At 37.0% G+C, this 16,486-nt stretch overlaps 1 protein-coding gene across 1 annotated transcript in view; it reads right to left on the bottom strand.

Moving 5' to 3' along the window:
- Window positions 1–15,438, bottom strand: part of NUP133 (nucleoporin 133kDa) — a 29,675-nt gene extending 14,237 nt beyond the window's left edge. Inside the window, exons 1-15 of the mRNA XM_010004535.1 lie at window positions 15,330–15,438; window positions 14,451–14,554; window positions 13,268–13,375; window positions 12,069–12,200; window positions 10,707–10,877; window positions 9,888–10,043; window positions 9,725–9,795; window positions 9,041–9,188; window positions 8,016–8,163; window positions 6,755–6,912; window positions 5,502–5,593; window positions 2,567–2,730; window positions 919–1,013; window positions 573–797; window positions 83–205 (exon numbers count right to left, since the gene is read on the bottom strand). Coding sequence (XP_010002837.1) covers window positions 83–205; window positions 573–797; window positions 919–1,013; window positions 2,567–2,730; window positions 5,502–5,593; window positions 6,755–6,912; window positions 8,016–8,163; window positions 9,041–9,188; window positions 9,725–9,795; window positions 9,888–10,043; window positions 10,707–10,877; window positions 12,069–12,200; window positions 13,268–13,375; window positions 14,451–14,554; window positions 15,330–15,354 — 1,920 coding nt within the window. The 5' untranslated portion in view covers window positions 15,355–15,438. The remainder of the gene's footprint in view (window positions 1–82; window positions 206–572; window positions 798–918; window positions 1,014–2,566; window positions 2,731–5,501; window positions 5,594–6,754; window positions 6,913–8,015; window positions 8,164–9,040; window positions 9,189–9,724; window positions 9,796–9,887; window positions 10,044–10,706; window positions 10,878–12,068; window positions 12,201–13,267; window positions 13,376–14,450; window positions 14,555–15,329) is intronic.
- Between the last annotated feature and the right edge of the window lie 1,048 nt (window positions 15,439–16,486).

The following is a 16,486-nucleotide window of genomic DNA, read 5'->3' as shown; positions in this document are numbered from 1 at the left end:
GACATACTGTTGAGTACAGTTGAGTGCTCTTCAGTGTTAACTTTCCCCTCCCACAAATGTTTTATCTGATGCAGTTCTATACCTTAATGATGTTGTTCACATCAACAACTATCTGGGCCCACTCAATCGATTCAATAGGCACATCCTTCAGGATTTGCTCCTCCTCTTCTAGTAAGCATTCAAAGATGGAATCTATCTGGGACACCTTAAAGATAGAAAGAAAAACTGCACTGAGCACAAACATATCCATTACCAGCTGAAACCTGAAAGGCAAGTTGGAAGTTGTTTCCCATGTGCCAGAGAATTTCAATTGTCTTCTTCACTGCTCATCGATGTACGCTGATTGAAATCAGAACAACTTCACTTTTACTACATGAAATTTATCTGAATTCATGTTTCAGTTGCAGACATTAAGTATGTACACTGAAGTGAGGAAAACAGTACCACGGCATCCCGATTTGAAGGGAAACTGTGTGAACTTGAATTGAAAAGTTTCAAAGTATGCATGAAAGCACTGCAACTTTTACTACATGCACTACTATACAGTGATTCAAAAATCAGAGGTTTCTTACCTCTCTAAAGAACACATCAGCAGGGGTAAGACTCGGCGGAACGTCACACTCCCTTTTGTTCAAGGCAGCCAGTAGAGCAGCATTCACCAGGTCAGGCAGCCTGGAGTGGTGATTCTTGAGGACAACAGCTGCTGCGAGCTTCTCCGCGTGCTCGCAGAGCAACAGCCGAGTGGCCATCAGCATCCCTCGCACTGGGAAACTGCCCAGACGCTCAAATATACCAACCTTTTATTAAAAAAAAGAAAGAAAACACAACCTGTAGCTTAAATGTCGTTCTAGAAGAATGACTTTGAGGCAAAAGAACACTACTGTACGCGCTGATACCAAAACAGCAGTAGAATTTCACCTGGTGAAGAAACTCTATGAAGAAGGAATGTGCTTTTGTCTTATCCTCTAGCTGATGAAGAAGAATGAGCGATGTATTGCTGAAACCAGCTGCTTCTAGAAAGAGAAAAGTCTTAGATCAGGACACTTCATACCTCAGTTTCTTGGACAACTATTTTTTTTGCCTGAAGTAAATATATTCCTATAAACTTCTACAATGGTAATTTTTAAAATACATGCACACATACTTATATATGACCTATCATGCTATTTTTAATGTGGTTTTTGAACTCTCCTAGCTGAAGGTAATGCCTTTAGTAGAACTCAACTATCTTTAGATTAGTACAACTATTCTGAAGTTGTCAATGCATTATGCTGCTAAAACAGCAGCTCACCAGTTTGTTCAAGTTTTAGTAGGATTCAGACTCAAATTTTTATCTTCATTATGGACTAGCTATTGCTAAATTTATTATGCTCTAGACCCCAGCTATGACAAAATAAAATGCTAACAGGCATTCAGACCAAATTGAGCCTGTGTTGCCTCTACAATTCCACTATGGAACGTAAGTGGTTGCCCAGCACTGTTCTACTTTTCTTCTTCCTTAATGAGCTTGCATCTGAAAAGCCAGCTAATATTTCTATCTGGACAATGAGGTCCTCAAAGGAATTGCTAAGGATGATGGAAGATTCCTCATGAGTATCCTAACAAGTATCTCACCTCAGTGGAGTTCTATGTAGCCCAAGTGATTTTCCTATTTCAGAATTTGTGTATATCCTAAGTATGCTTTAAGCCAAAAAATTACCACGATACGAGAACTCAGAATAACTCTAACTGGGAGCAAAATTAGCATGACTACTTCCAAGAAGCTATCAATTTTCACTTCTTGCCTTAGCCAGGAATCAATGCAGAGAAGCCACTGAATTAAAAATAAAAGTTGATTCAGAAAATACTAAGGATCCAATGCTTGACAATTTCTAACTGGCTGTCACACAGAAACAACAGCAGGAGGCGTCATCCATCTGTAACTATTTACTACAAGAACTTTCAAACTAAGTCTCTACTCACTAACTGGCAACTGCTGCCTAGAGGTCCTCGAGATGGTTTCAAATTAACACTCTTCATAGAAGACAGAGAAGCATAAACAAACAAGCTTCTCGATAAAAATGTGTCTGCTTTAATCCTTTATCTACAATAAAAACTCCAAAATACATTGGTCTAGTCCTTGTTTAGGTAGACATAAATACCAATGCCCCAGAGGGCTACAAGCTCACTCTGCTCAGGATTCCAGCCTATCAGGCACTGTGCAGCCACACTTACCAAGGGCTAAGCATGAGCAAATAAGCTTTCTCTTAACATATTTATTTGTGAAAAATAATTTATATCTATTCAAGGAATCCTGGAAACACTAAAGTGACACTATGTGTTCCATGCATAAAGTACTCTTCTCAGAAACCACAGCAGACTGCAGGTCTATCTGGCAGTCTCACAGGATGCATCTTTTAGCTCTTCTGGATATATGTCTAGTGGTGGACTAGTGCAAGGGACACCCGTGCCTTCTCTGCAAAGCTTAAATTATAATTTTATATAGAGTACTATAGACAACATATACCACAACTAGCACTAAAACTGAAAAACCTCAACAAAAAAGCCCCCCCACCATTATGTTTACCTTCAGGTACAGATTCAGCCCATCTTGGATCAGAGGCAGGGTAATCATCCATTAAGTCTACACTGATCTGAGTCACTGCCCTGTCCAGCTCAGCATCAGAATCCAGATCTGAATTACTTGGAAAGAGCTCAAGTACCATGCTTTGTGCATTGACTATATCTTTCCTGAAAAAAAACCCAAAACACAAAGTACATGAACTATAAACAATGGATAGGATTATAGGAACAAGAACCAATCAGTTAGTAGGATTCTCTGACATGCTTTTTGTAAAGTGCTTTAGATTATAAACATCAATAATTGTTTGGCCTATTTTTAAACTTATTATGGATAAAAGGTATTCCAATTCTTTTAAAGCAAGTAGGCTGCACAATCTATAAAACAAAAAACTGAAACCATGAAGTGTTTCAAGTAACTTTTCATTCTATTACTACTACTATTATTATTGTTATTTTACCATGCAGACCTCAGTCTAGATGTGTCTGGTAGCTATTTCTATTGCTTCCTGTAAAATCCTCTCAAGAGTACATGTAATCACTCCCACAAATAGCAAGAATAAAAGCTCTCAGGAAAATGTGTCAGCAACTACAAGACATTTTTCTTATTTCCTACAGTTTCAGAGAACCCTACTCTATAATGGTCAATAAATAAAAGAGTAAGAAGCATCCAAATGCTTAAACCTCCTACATATGAAGTTCTACTGAAGAACTCTATTTAAGCAGTATGCAATATTCACAAAATGCACCAATTTGACTTTGTGACTAAAAAAGATAATACCCTAACTGAGAAGAGATACTGTGATTTCAAGATATCTGATTTTGGAAATATTAATATTTTTCATGAGACTTTCTGTTTGAATGTTTATATGATCATGGTATCTTGAAATGAAAAACAGCAGCACATCCAGAAATAGCACAAAGACCTACTAAACTAAACTATGCTTTTAAAAAAACTGGAATATACTGCATCTTCTATTAACCTTTCATTATTTGCTCTGCATGACCATCTGGACAGGCCAGTGCTACATCTGTTCTGTGGAAGATTTCTCCATTCATTTAACCATACTATTTTTCTGGAAAAATCTGAATAAATACCATACACATGGAAGTATTGTTTTTTTCTTATTTCATAAATATAACCTAAATTTTCATCAAAATAACCTTGAACTTTCATACTGTTTCACACTGTCTTCTTTACTACTTCCTTCTGACCCTGTTTCCAACCCCACCATTCACATGCTCAGTGATACCCAACTTTAATACTTGTTATCTGTGGTCTCAGACCTTAGCTACTGCAGTCCCCTCAAGACTACAGCCATCTTCAGCAGCAGTTCTGCTTACTGGCGTGTCCACTTCTGATCACATGTAGATTTTCTTCCTAAATTCTGTGCATTTTTACAGAACTTGTCTTTATATCCTTTATTATATGTACCTAATCCCCTTCATAATCTTCTACCTCACACCTCTATGTCAAAAGCACTCCTACCTCCCGTTATATTAAATTTGTTCTTTCCAAGTTTAAAGATTCTTTAAGGAGATTAGTCCTAAGAGGGTTTTTGTAGGGTTTTTGTTTGTGTTGTTTGTTTTTTTTAAAAAGCAGCTGTTGTGGTTTTTTTTCAGTGCCCCCTTTTTTTTTTTTCTTGCAGCCCAGAAAGCCAACTGTGTCCTGGGCTGCATCAGAAGCATGGCCAGCAGGTTGAGAGAGGTGATTCTGCTCCTCTACCCTGCTCATGTGAGACCCCACATGGAGTACGGTGTCCAGTTCTGGAGCCCCCAACATAAGGAGGATATGAAGATGTTGAAGCAAGTCCAGAGGAGGGCCACAGAGATGATTATAGGACTGGAGCACCTCTCCTATGAAGACAGGCTGAGCGAATTGAGGTTGTTCAGCCTGGAGAAGAGAAGGCTCTGGGGAAACCTCGTAGAGGCCTTCCAGTACCTGAAAGGGGCCTACAGGAAAGCTGGGCAGGGGGTTTTAAAAGGGCACGTAGAGATAGTACAAGGGGTACTTTAAACTAGAAAAGGGTAGATTTAGACTGGATATTAGGAAGAAAATCTTCATTATGAGGATGGTGAGACACTGGAACAGGTTGTTCAGGAAAGTTGGGAACTTTCCCTTTTTAAGTGTTAAAAGCCAGGTTGGATGGGCCTTTGAGCAACTTGATTTAGTGGGAGGTATCTCTGCCCATACAAGGGAGTTGGAACTAGATGATCTTGAAGGTCCCTTCCAACCCAAACCATTCTATGATTCTATAGAAATAAATACATATTTAAAACAATTCCCTCTAGATAGAATTAATTTAAGTCTACAGCTCTGTTTATCTTCTTATCTCCTCTGCTTCCTCCTTTGTTTACATCACTTGTCTCAACATCAAAACTTTCAGAGGCACTGGATGCCTCCCAACAGTCAGGTTGCTTTAATAAGGATAGTTTGATGAAGAGTATTTCCTTCCAGACCCACTGCCCCCCCATCGGTCAATTGGACAAAAGAAGAGATCATCTTGCCACAGAATCTGCCATGCTAGTTACTCTTCATGGCCACATAAATAGTAATTAAACATGTTTGAAAGTATTACTGGAAACAGCTATGCAAGCAAAAATGAGGAATAGAATGAAATAATGTTTTTTAACAACACTACTTATTTGACAGAAGTCAAAATAAGAAAGTTTAAAGATTTTACTGGCAGTAATGTAATACCACAGAATTTATACAAAGTGAAAAGTCATTGAGATTATAGAAATCTGCTCCTTTCTAGCATGTGTCCCTCCTTTACAAGTTCAAGATGTATCCAACACTTTCCTAATAAAGATGTGCATGTGTCATTAAAATAGCTTTAATTAAAATAGCACAACAGTATCTTTATCAAGACAATCTCTTACTCCCATATCAGAGTGCCAGCAGGAATTTCACAGCCTCAAAAATCAAGTGCAATTTCTACCTGCAGTACTGTAGAAAAGCAGCTTTCAGTAACTTAGTCTTATCTTCTTGAGCTATAACTTCTAGCCTACTGGTTGCATCAAACGCAGGGCTCTGAAAATGCAAAGTAAAAGAACTCAAAAGACAAATAACAAACTTCACTATGACATGAAAACAATTTTTCTAAGTAGCCACAACATAGATTTAAAATAAAAATGCCACCTGGTTGTGTTTATTAAGCCAAACATAAGCCTATAAGATACATTACAATGGAAGTCACACAGTGGCTAAACCTCAAGCATTTTAATAAAATTTACACAAACTAGAAAAGAACTTATGCCAATTTATTTCACAAGTCAAACTTTTGACGGCAATTTAAAGTATTTTATCTGAAAGCCAGTGTTTCTGACAGACTTTAAAAGGTATTAATGAGTACTATAACTGACAAAAACAATATAAGGGCAGACAAACCGAATTAGAGATTAGTTTAATAAGAAAAATATAGTTTAATCTCAGCAATCGCAACAAAGGTCTTCCACTAAACTACTAGTAAATAATAACTAATTTAAAAGGTGATTTAATTGGAGTAAGGATTGAAAACTCACTATTACCCCATCAAAACAGTTCCTAATTTATACTGTAAGAATTTATACATTTCTTACTGTAATGTAAGAAAATACTTTCCTATTCTTCCTTCCCACTCCAGGACACATACATATCTGAGGTAAATAAGAGCTTAATAAATGCACATTGCATAAAATAGCAATAAAGATACTTCAACATATTTTTATAAGGGTGTACTGAAAAATAGACCAGAAACAATATTCAGCCACATACAGCCCTTCCCATATTATCCTCCAAGCTCTTCACAAAGTGATAACAAAAAAGTACCTATTACATGCACAAAGGAACAGACACAAAAGAGTGAAGAAACTATTGAGACCAAAAAGTGAGAACACAGTGAGTCTCTGCAGTACTGTTGTATCAGTCCTAGTGACCTACAGTAATACATCTACATAAGAGAAACATAAATGTCATCGAAATCAAGACTTCCAAATAAAGCAAACTAAGAAAGCTACTCAAACTGGCAGGTGGTGTAAAATTTATTTGGTTTTGAAAACTGCCTTCATTACAAGCATTTGCGTCTCTATTTAAAAAAACAAAAACCTTTGCAATGTAAACAAGTTAGGATCTCCTCAGTGGAAATTCAAAACTGCCAGAAAAACCTTTTACTTCTACCTGCAGTATTCAACCAATCAAGCAAACAAACATTACCTCACTTCTTGGTCCAGCAATAGAAGAGGACAGGGAATCTTCAAGGTCTTCAGGAAGCACAGAAATGTTTTCCCTGGACAAAATGGTGATAAGTCCACTTTTTTTGGTAAAGAAGATGGGGAGGCTAGTACAGGAACCTGCTCCTAAAATGCTGTCTCCTAAGATGAGGGGAGAAGCAAGAAAAAAAAGCACATAAATTCCACTTTAAAACAGTTTCATAGACAATTATTCAATTTTGCCATGAGCAAACAAACAGTAATTGAAAACTGCACCAGACTTATAGAATCTTTGGATACTATTTCATAGGATCATAGAATGGTTTGGCTTGAAAGGGACCCTAAAGATCATCTAGTTCCAATGCCCCTACATGGGCAGGGACACCTCCCAATAGACCAGGTCGTTCAGAGCCCCTTCCAACCTGGCCTTGAACACTTCCAGGGATGGACTTCCACAACTTCCCTGGGCAACCTGTTCCAGTGTCTTATCACCCTCACACTAGAAAGTTTCTTGCTAATGTCTAACCCAAATCTCCCCTCTTACAGTTTTAATCCATTACACCTTCTCCTCTCACTACAGCCCCTTGTAAAAAGTCCCTCTCCAGCCTTCCTGTAGGTCCCCTTCAGGTACTGGAAGGCCTCTATGAGGTCTCCCCAGAGCCTTCTCTCCAGGCTCAACAACCCCACCTAGCTCAAGATGCGGATTTCCAGATCCTGCAAGTTGAAAAAAACACAACAAAAACCAACCAAACAAACAAAACCCAAACCAAAATAAACTACCCAAGATTCAGGTGGTTTAAATTCTATCTAAGGACCACTGTGCATGCCCTACTTGAAAACACCTATGGAGGTCAAGGGTGACATATTTAGAGACCTCTGATGCAGGCAGCTAGTAGGAATTTTAGGCTGAGCCTTAACACAAAGTTAACTTCAAGAAAAAAAATTAGAAAAAATCCACAGTGAATGTCGGAAAGGGGAAAAAAAAGGCAAAAAAACCCCACAAACAAAAGCCCCACCCTTTCATGTACTAGGATTTGCCATCTACTTCACTGTCATTCAAAACACTGTGGAGTCAGCAGTAACAATACTTCATGTCATGCCTGTGTCTTCTCCAAACAATCATGAGAAACTCCCAACTTGAAAGGTTTAATGAAGAGAAAAAGGAGCCTAAATATGATTCTGCTTTCCAAGAAATCTAAATACCATAAAAACATTCCATTAGAAAATAACAACATGTGGTTATTTTGTTTTCCCCTGCAAGTTACCTTGTATGCCAAATATGATTTTCTCCTGTGGTAAAGAAATCCTTCCAGTTCCAGTGGAACAAGCAAACACTTCATCTTCCTTATAGAGGAAAGCAGCATGGCTGAAGTAATCTGGGACTATTAGACAGCGCAACACTTCCTCTTCTGACTGAAAGTGTCACACATGAACAATACCACATGTATAACCAGAACCTTAAACAAACATTTAACATTTTAAAGGCTGATCTGAGTTGCCTGAATTTGTTTCAGTTTTTAACAAGATACAGATATAACTTACAACCTAAAAAAAAGCCAAACAAAACCACTTTCAATTTTCCCTAAAACTTAAGAACCTGGGCTTTTGTTTTTCCATATATATTAAACTCTTGCTGATTTCACATGGAGAGGTATGTAAACAGCTCAATTATTCTACAGTTTTCACACTCTCCTTTCATCTTAAGATTCAATTTTAAGATGCTATTACAGGCAGGGAGGAGAGAGGCAAGAGTGGACAAAGTTTACCAAAGGAAGTTAATGGCCAAAGTTTATGCTTTCAGAAGAGACAGCACATGCAAGGTACACTAACAACAACCAGTGTGTCCTCCCATCCCAGCCAGCCGACTGTCCAGCAATGACCAAAACATAGGGCTCTTAACTCCTTGTCCTGCAACAAGAGTCTTGACAGACTCTGAGATCTTTTCTAAATTGATTCCATGAATATACTGTAAAATTAATCAGTAGAAACTTCTACAGGACAAAAAATTTTAAAAATCAGTAATAATGACATGTTCAGACTTGTATTTTCAAGGCTGTTGAATCTTATACTTTAAAACATAAAGCATGAACTTTACCTACAGTTACTATTAAACATTAAAAGATGCTAGTATACATTTTCCTAAAAATACTACAAACACATACTTTTGAGAACAACCTTATGAAACAGAAGTTCATTTTCCTCTTGAAAAAAATCTGAATTGATTTACATAGAGGAATATTCTGAATGACTGTGCTTTCTTAACTCAGTTTCAGAGCCTTCATCTGTATACCTGAAAAGATGGATTATACTGTGTGACCTCCACAACAACATCATCAGACATCTGGTAGCCTTTATCTTCTACTGTTATCAGTGTGTAGTAGACAAGACATGGACGATCCCCAGGATGCCATGCTGCAGCAAGTATCACCAGTCCATCACTATTCAACAACAGATATCACACCATTGAGAGACTATTATTTCATATTTTACTTGCTCAAACTCTACCACTCACAAAGCCAGATCTTTAAGTAAAATTGCAGATAAATATTTTCCAATATATATTTTTTTAGAAAGACTGCATTTGTTCCTTCAAGCTCCAAATCACAGCAGTTCTGTTTTTATGTAACTTTATGAATTAAATACAAGAGATACTGAATTCTCTGCATTTGCTGGAACAAGTTACAACTGCCTACTTGCCATCTTTGTAACACCAAGACAAAATAAATACTCAAACCCAATAAAGTGACACTAAAAAAAGTGAAAGGAATAACTCTAAGGTAATGAAATTGTAATGCTAAAGCGATAATGATAGCATGACATATAGGATAACACAGTTATCCAATATGACGTGCTTGTATTATCAATAGCTGCACTGAAGGAAAACAAAATTGCAATTACTTACATAAAGTTTTTGTAAGACAACTCAACAAATTTATCTCAATAAGTCCTACCAGATTCAAATGCACTTCCTTACCGATTCTGTTGCAAATCCATGTATTGTATATTTACTCCTCCTTTAATATCTTCATAGTTACTTTCAGAACCCTAAAAAACAATATATTTGACTTACAGCTATATGTAAATAGGCTATTAATTTAACAAACACACCAACCCTTTCCCAGCAAGTTGGATCCTACCCAAATTGCATCTGTAATATGTTCTTTCAGGATCCTGTTGATATCCCAGCTGAGAATGTAACGTTCTGATGAATCATCAATCTCCCATTTGTGTAGATTTGAACTTGTCAGCATATAAAAACTTGAGCTTTCTTTATCCCAAAGAACATTAGAGATCTGCATTTAAAAAAGAAAAAACTAAAAAGGTTAAAGCACAGCCTTAATACTTGGTTACAGCTTACACCACTTTGAGTCCACACACACACACAAAATAATTAAAAAAAAAAAATCACTTCCTTGGGGAACCTACACAAGTTACATCACAAGATCAGAGTATTACCATAATTTTACAAGAGAAATTTCATAGGTGTAAGAACATCTATAGTATGTTTCTCAGACTTTCTTTCAGTTTCTGTGGAAGCTCATTGACAAAGCTCAACCCAGTCACCAACTCTTAGCAACTCTAAATCAGAAAAGTAATCTTACAGATAACTTAGTTTCTTCAAGTAGTAGGAGGGTATTACTAGAAAGAGGCAAGATGTTGAATCATTGCTCATTTCCTCAGGAAATAATGTTACTTTAAAGTCTCCTTTTATCCAGATTTAAAGAGCAAGTCAGTGTTCTCCTTTACAAAGCACAGATTGATTTGGTTTCTGTCTTCTTTCAGATTTTAAATAAATCTAACAAAAATGAACTGAGTCTTGTATCTGGTTGTTGTTGGGTTTTTTTATGATCATACATCCTTACAGAGTCTTTTTGTTTTTCTTTCTTAAACACCGAGGCTAAAAATTACAGAGAGAAAGGAAAGCAGATTATGAAATGAGTGTTTTTCAGGCTTACCACATCATCATGTCCAGGAGACAAAATACCCAGAAGAGAAGAAACCTTTCTACCAATTTCAGAAAACATGCCCTGACCCTGAGGCAGGGTATGCTGATGAATCTTGCCAGAACTATCTGGTACCAAACGAACTAGCTGGCCTCTGGAAGATGATAAAATAAAGCTTCCTCCCTGACAAAAAGAAAAAACAGCAGTATTAAAAAAATGAAAACCACATTCCTGAAACAATTCTATTGTCATATAAAATGTCTTTATGTCAGCTTACAGGGTAAACACTAAACCACAACAAGACACAAGGCATGCAAAATACTTGGGAGCTAACATACATAATAAAAAAAGAAAGCATTTATCATATTAAAAGGTTGTTAAAACAATTTTTCCACATTATTCTCTATGCTTGATACAGTGCAGAAAAAAGTTCACAGCATACATTTTTAAGCCATATTTTAAAAAAATATTAAAATACATTTAATAAATTTCTACAGACATTACAACATGAAACATTCACATGTTGAATCATGAATAACATTCAACTTCCACACACGCATTTAAAACATGAAGTCTTATTAAGTACACTATAACTTTTGTTTTAAGACCTTGCTTTCTTCATCTTGCTGTCTGAAACCTGAGCACAATTCAACTCTAATATGGTAGATATATATTGCTGTTCCTTAACACCTTGAAACTCTTAAGAAATTAATTTTTAAGATCACTGTATTCTGATTAAATTTACAAACATTTATGACATGCAGATGCCCTAAAAGAATATTTGTAATACAGGATATGAACAGTAGATGTTGAAAAGGTCATGAGATAAAATGTAATTTAATTAGTAATAACTAGTTTTGAAGATAACACATTGTAACACAAATTGTATTTTGATATAATCAATGTTGAGTTTTCCCCATTTAGGCACATAAACAGCAGAATGCAGACTTTCTAAGAAAAATTCATAATATACTTGTTCATTGCTCTCATACCAAAATCTCTCCAAGTGTCACTAGTGAGCTAAGCCACGAAATGCTGAGTGCCTGCTCTGCAGATTCAGATGAAGCAGCTCTCCATTATGTTACAGCAGGGTTTCTACCACAGGAGGTAACCACAGTAGTAATACTGACACTCTTCATAAGCTGCAGTACCAAACCAGTCCTGTTAACCCTGTTGTTGAATCCTGCAACCCTCCCCGACTCTAACATTATTATTTGTGACTATCAGTCATCTCTGCTACTTAAGATCATCATGCTCACTGACTATCTCTGAAATTTCTCCTCAGAACGTAGGACTGCTAATATGGAGCATGCTTATTAATTCGTAAATTAGGAAGTAAATCAGTATTTTAGTATAAATCACACTGTACTATACCTTTACTGCTGTTAGGAAACTGCACAGAGCTCCTCCAAAGTCTGTAAAAGTCTCCGTGTAAGAACTTTCATGTGCAACATTGGGCCAGTAGCGCACAGAACCTTCGCTGGTCGCAACCATTATTGCCAGAGACTTGAAGTGAGAAAATAATTAACAGAACATGCAAGATGGTAATAATTAGAGTGCAGCTTTAGCTAAAGCACTTCAGCTAAAGGATTCCTGCTCATTATTTAATAATTTTCTACTGTTACTATTTCTGCATCACTTTATAAAATCTTAGCATCCATGCACAGCTTGCAAGCTAAACAAAGATGAAGTTAAAAAAAATTATCTTGTTTATGTTTATTACTTTCTTTTGAACTTCTTTGGGTATCACTAAGTCATAGAGCATTTAGAATTTTATGAGTTAATCACAATACACCAAGATTGCTTTTATGGATGTGCATGGATGTCTGGATGTGCAACACAATAGCAAATCAAAAGAAAAGATCCCGTGACATATTCTGTGCTGCTGCTTCCTTCCAAGGACAACTGCTTATCCAGTTTATTATTAGAGCACCACAGATAGCAACTGAAAACTACACCCAAGCTGAAAATGAGAGCTTCTTATCTTCAGGAATGATAGTAAGAGACACATTAACATGCTTTCATAAGAATCGACAGATCTTCAAACCTCCCCCTCTAGGACAGTATGTTATGACAAGGCACTCAGGAAAGTAATCAGTCAAAAGAGATTAAATCATCTGTATTTCCAGCACCAGCCTCCTTATAAAGCCCAGCCAAGAGAGGGGGCTGCTGTTTGCTACTCAGCTGTGTGTACTTAGAATTAAACCACAGCTGAACAACGTTTTTCAGCCAGCATGCATTTAAATTGCACTTGTTTAGACTGAATATTTGATTGCTCCATTGTTTGTTAACACAATACTTTTCACTTTAGTGCATTTTAGTTTATGAAAAAATTCCAAGAAATCCTTAGGAAAACTATTATTTAATCTGATCCTACAACATGTAAATGGTGTAATTGGAAAAGACTAGCAGTTTTTGTTTATTTCAAACATATTTATTGCAAACTATCAATCCTGACCTTTAGAATAGATCACACAACATCAATGCAGTTTTCAAATAACTGGTTCATAAACCAGAATATATTCCAAGTTACTCTAAAAGTTTAATCACTAAAAAATTTAAAAGTTGATCACCTGCAGAGAAGGTGCTTCACTTGAGGAACTGAAACAAGATATAGCTGCTAAACTAGAACTCCACTGGAAGTCACTGGGTGGCAGCTGCAGCTCCTTGCACAGAGATAACTGTAAGAAAGAAAGAAAAACAATAAACATAAGAGTGGAAGAACTTATTCCTCTGCCATAAAGTCTTTAGACTTTTTGACCCTGTTAAAAATGAATTATCCACTAGCCCAGACACTGTGTAAGGGAACCAAAGGAATGTCACAAGACATTCTCAACAAGCTTGTCTCAACGAGCAAACAGCTAAAAATCACCTACTGGTACATTTTTAAACATCACTGGTTTTCTTATTTTCGAGTGTTTCTCACAACACTTAGGTTACTGATTTTTTTTTTTTCAGAGATGCAATTATTTGACCATTCCTTAATACAATATGCTAATAAGGCAGCAAAACAAAACTGAACTAGAAGTGCTTGAAAAAGCTCATGACGTACTAATAGAGTGGAGAGGGGAAACACTCCTCTCTTCCCTCCTACAAAGTTAAACCATCAGTAAAGTTTTAATCCCTTGAAAAATCTCTACAAGAACCAGAATGCATACACCTGACACTCCACTCTTAAGTGCAGAATCTGTATAATTAGCATATGTTGCACTAGTTGAAAGATACTGATTTTATAACAACATATTTCCTCTGATCACACCTACTATTCACTGAACTGATGCTGAAAGAAGCAGTGCCCAGCAGGGAAAAAAAAAAAAAAGACATAAGAAACCTAGATGAAACATATGTCCAGCACAGCTAAAACCAACTTTTTTTTTTTTTTTTTGACAAGTTTCAAGCCAGTCCTGGAACAATCTAAACCAATCTGTAACACATCAATTGGCTTTTAACTATTAAAATAAACTTTATCAAGACTATCTAACATAAGAGAGAGACCTATTAAAATGTAAAGAATTAACCTCAGTGTTATGGTGACAATTAAAAATGAAGAGAGGAATATAAAAATGTTAAGCTCCCTCAAAACCTTGAGTTTCAGTAACTGTTGTTAGTATGACTTCATACCAACCCTGCTGCTTTTGAGGGAAACCAGACAAAACCCAACCTATAAAGAAACTCTTGCTTCAAAAAAAACCAGCAAAACAACTTGTTCAACAAGCATAAAATATACAAGTTTTTCCATCCTGATCTTTCAGTTACCTTAGCTACTGGAGATTGACCAATCTTCCAAATAATCAGCCTCTCTTTATGGACTAGCCAGGCCCATCCGCTTTCATCCACTTGAACGCTCAGCTGGTCATCAGCTACATAAAAAGTCATTTTTTACAAGCATACAGATATTTAAAACACTGCAGAGTAACCTCAAAAGAAACACACTTCCATTCTCATATGAAAATACTATATTTTCTATTAAATTAAATTCCATCTTAGAATTCCCATGTATTTGGTTACGACACCAAATTACTACATCTAGTTTAAAAATCCATTTGACAGAAGACCAAACTTTTGAAAGCAAGATGATCCTAGAAGCCATTTCAACCAATTTACAACAGTCCTAAAGATTATTTTTCAGATGTGTATTTTTGGTTCCTCTTGCATCTACTAAGAAAAGAAATCTTATCCACAGGAAAATAGGAGCACAATTTCTTGAACTCAGGGAAAGGTCTGTATCACTGGGACTTTTAGAAGTGATAACAAATGTGGTTTAAAAATAAACTTGAAAAAATCAGAGCATCCACTTCAGGACACAACAGAATCAAAACACCTCCAGAAGGTGTGAAAGAACCAATGTCCAAAAGTTACTAAAAACTGGTACTGGCTTTCTTTACAACCTTGGGATTTTACAATATCCTGGATAAGACAGCACCTGAAGGATATTTACATGCATCCACGGTTATTATTATCCACGGGGGTTATTATAACTACAGTAACATAGTTACCTAAGTTGGATTCAAACCAAGACATAAACATTTCAGTTCCCACCATAAAGTCAGCATTTAAATGGCATAAACAATATGTTAATACTTCTCTCACCTATCAATGTTCATGAGAAAAATAACAGATAAAATCAGTTCTTACCATCAGCCTTCTTCAGGGCTTCCATAACCTTAACCGGCAGAGAGGATCCAAAAACCTTAACATCATAGTTAATAGTCTCACTTGCTGAAGGATGCTGGATAACTCTGGTAGGAGTTGCTCTTAAACAAAACAAAAAGTTAATTAGTTTTTTATTGTTTCTTTATCAGTTTCAACATTGACTTCAACAGTATCTGTTTACAAACAGACGTGATGAAACTGGTTTATGTCAAATAAACACGTTCCCTCTCTGCAGAAGTTGTTAGCTGTCATCAAATTCCTTTATTTTTCAAAGAACTTGTCTGGTATATGCATTCCTCACCCAGCAATGACATCACTATTCAACTCTCTACATTCTGATTATCTACAGAATAAAGCTACCCACAAAGCCAGGAGAAGCTCAACAGGTGTTCTTCCCTGACTGAAGGGCCTACTTCCATCCCCAGGTCTGACGCTGCTGGGCAGTGCACACCGTGCAGCACTCTGAACACCCATGGCAGCCTGGACCAGCCAGCACTTCTACTGCCCTTGTTTTGCTGTGGACACTGCAGCTCTTACCTGTTTCAGTCATTTGTTTCACAGCATAACGACTAATAGCTGCTTTACATCTTCCCCCACCCTCTACCTCTGGAATGGCATAGGTCTGTCTTGCTTTTAACAAGATTAAGTGGGTACGTTTATTTGCTTTTAGAAGATACTGCCCTTTAAAATTTTATTCTCAAAAGCAGAACGATGCCACGGACCTCCTCGGTGTGAAAGGACAGAACATGATGATGCACAGCTAGAAGACAAGCCTGACACCTGGTTTGGAAAAATACCGTATTGAATAGACCTGAAGTGAAAGTTCCTCAAAGCTTATCCCAACAAAAGGGAGCTGTTCCTGAGAAAGGATATTTTGAACCCTGAAACTCATCTGGGGCTCATGTTAAATCTCAGTGCTGATTCACACGGGAGGGGAAGCAGAGAACGCCCAGGAATGTGGAGGGAAATGCTTAAAACTCGGGAGTATTTTATCTTCTTTTTGATTAAAGAGGTTCTTATTATTTCCCTACTTCTCCTCCACCAAGGACTGCAGGATTCCCGCCGGGAGCAGCAGCCGGTGTCAGACAGACGCTCCCCCCGGGCCGGGCGGCGGCGGCACCGGGGCCGCGGCGGCCCCG

Source organism: Chaetura pelagica, unplaced genomic scaffold (genome assembly GCF_000747805.2).
Source record: "Chaetura pelagica isolate M959 unplaced genomic scaffold, ChaPel_1.0 scaffold9, whole genome shotgun sequence".
NCBI classification, from domain to species: Eukaryota; Metazoa; Chordata; class Aves; order Apodiformes; family Apodidae; genus Chaetura; species Chaetura pelagica.
The sequence above is the reverse complement of the archived record's forward strand: the minus strand, read 5'-3'. Positions and strand labels throughout refer to the sequence as shown.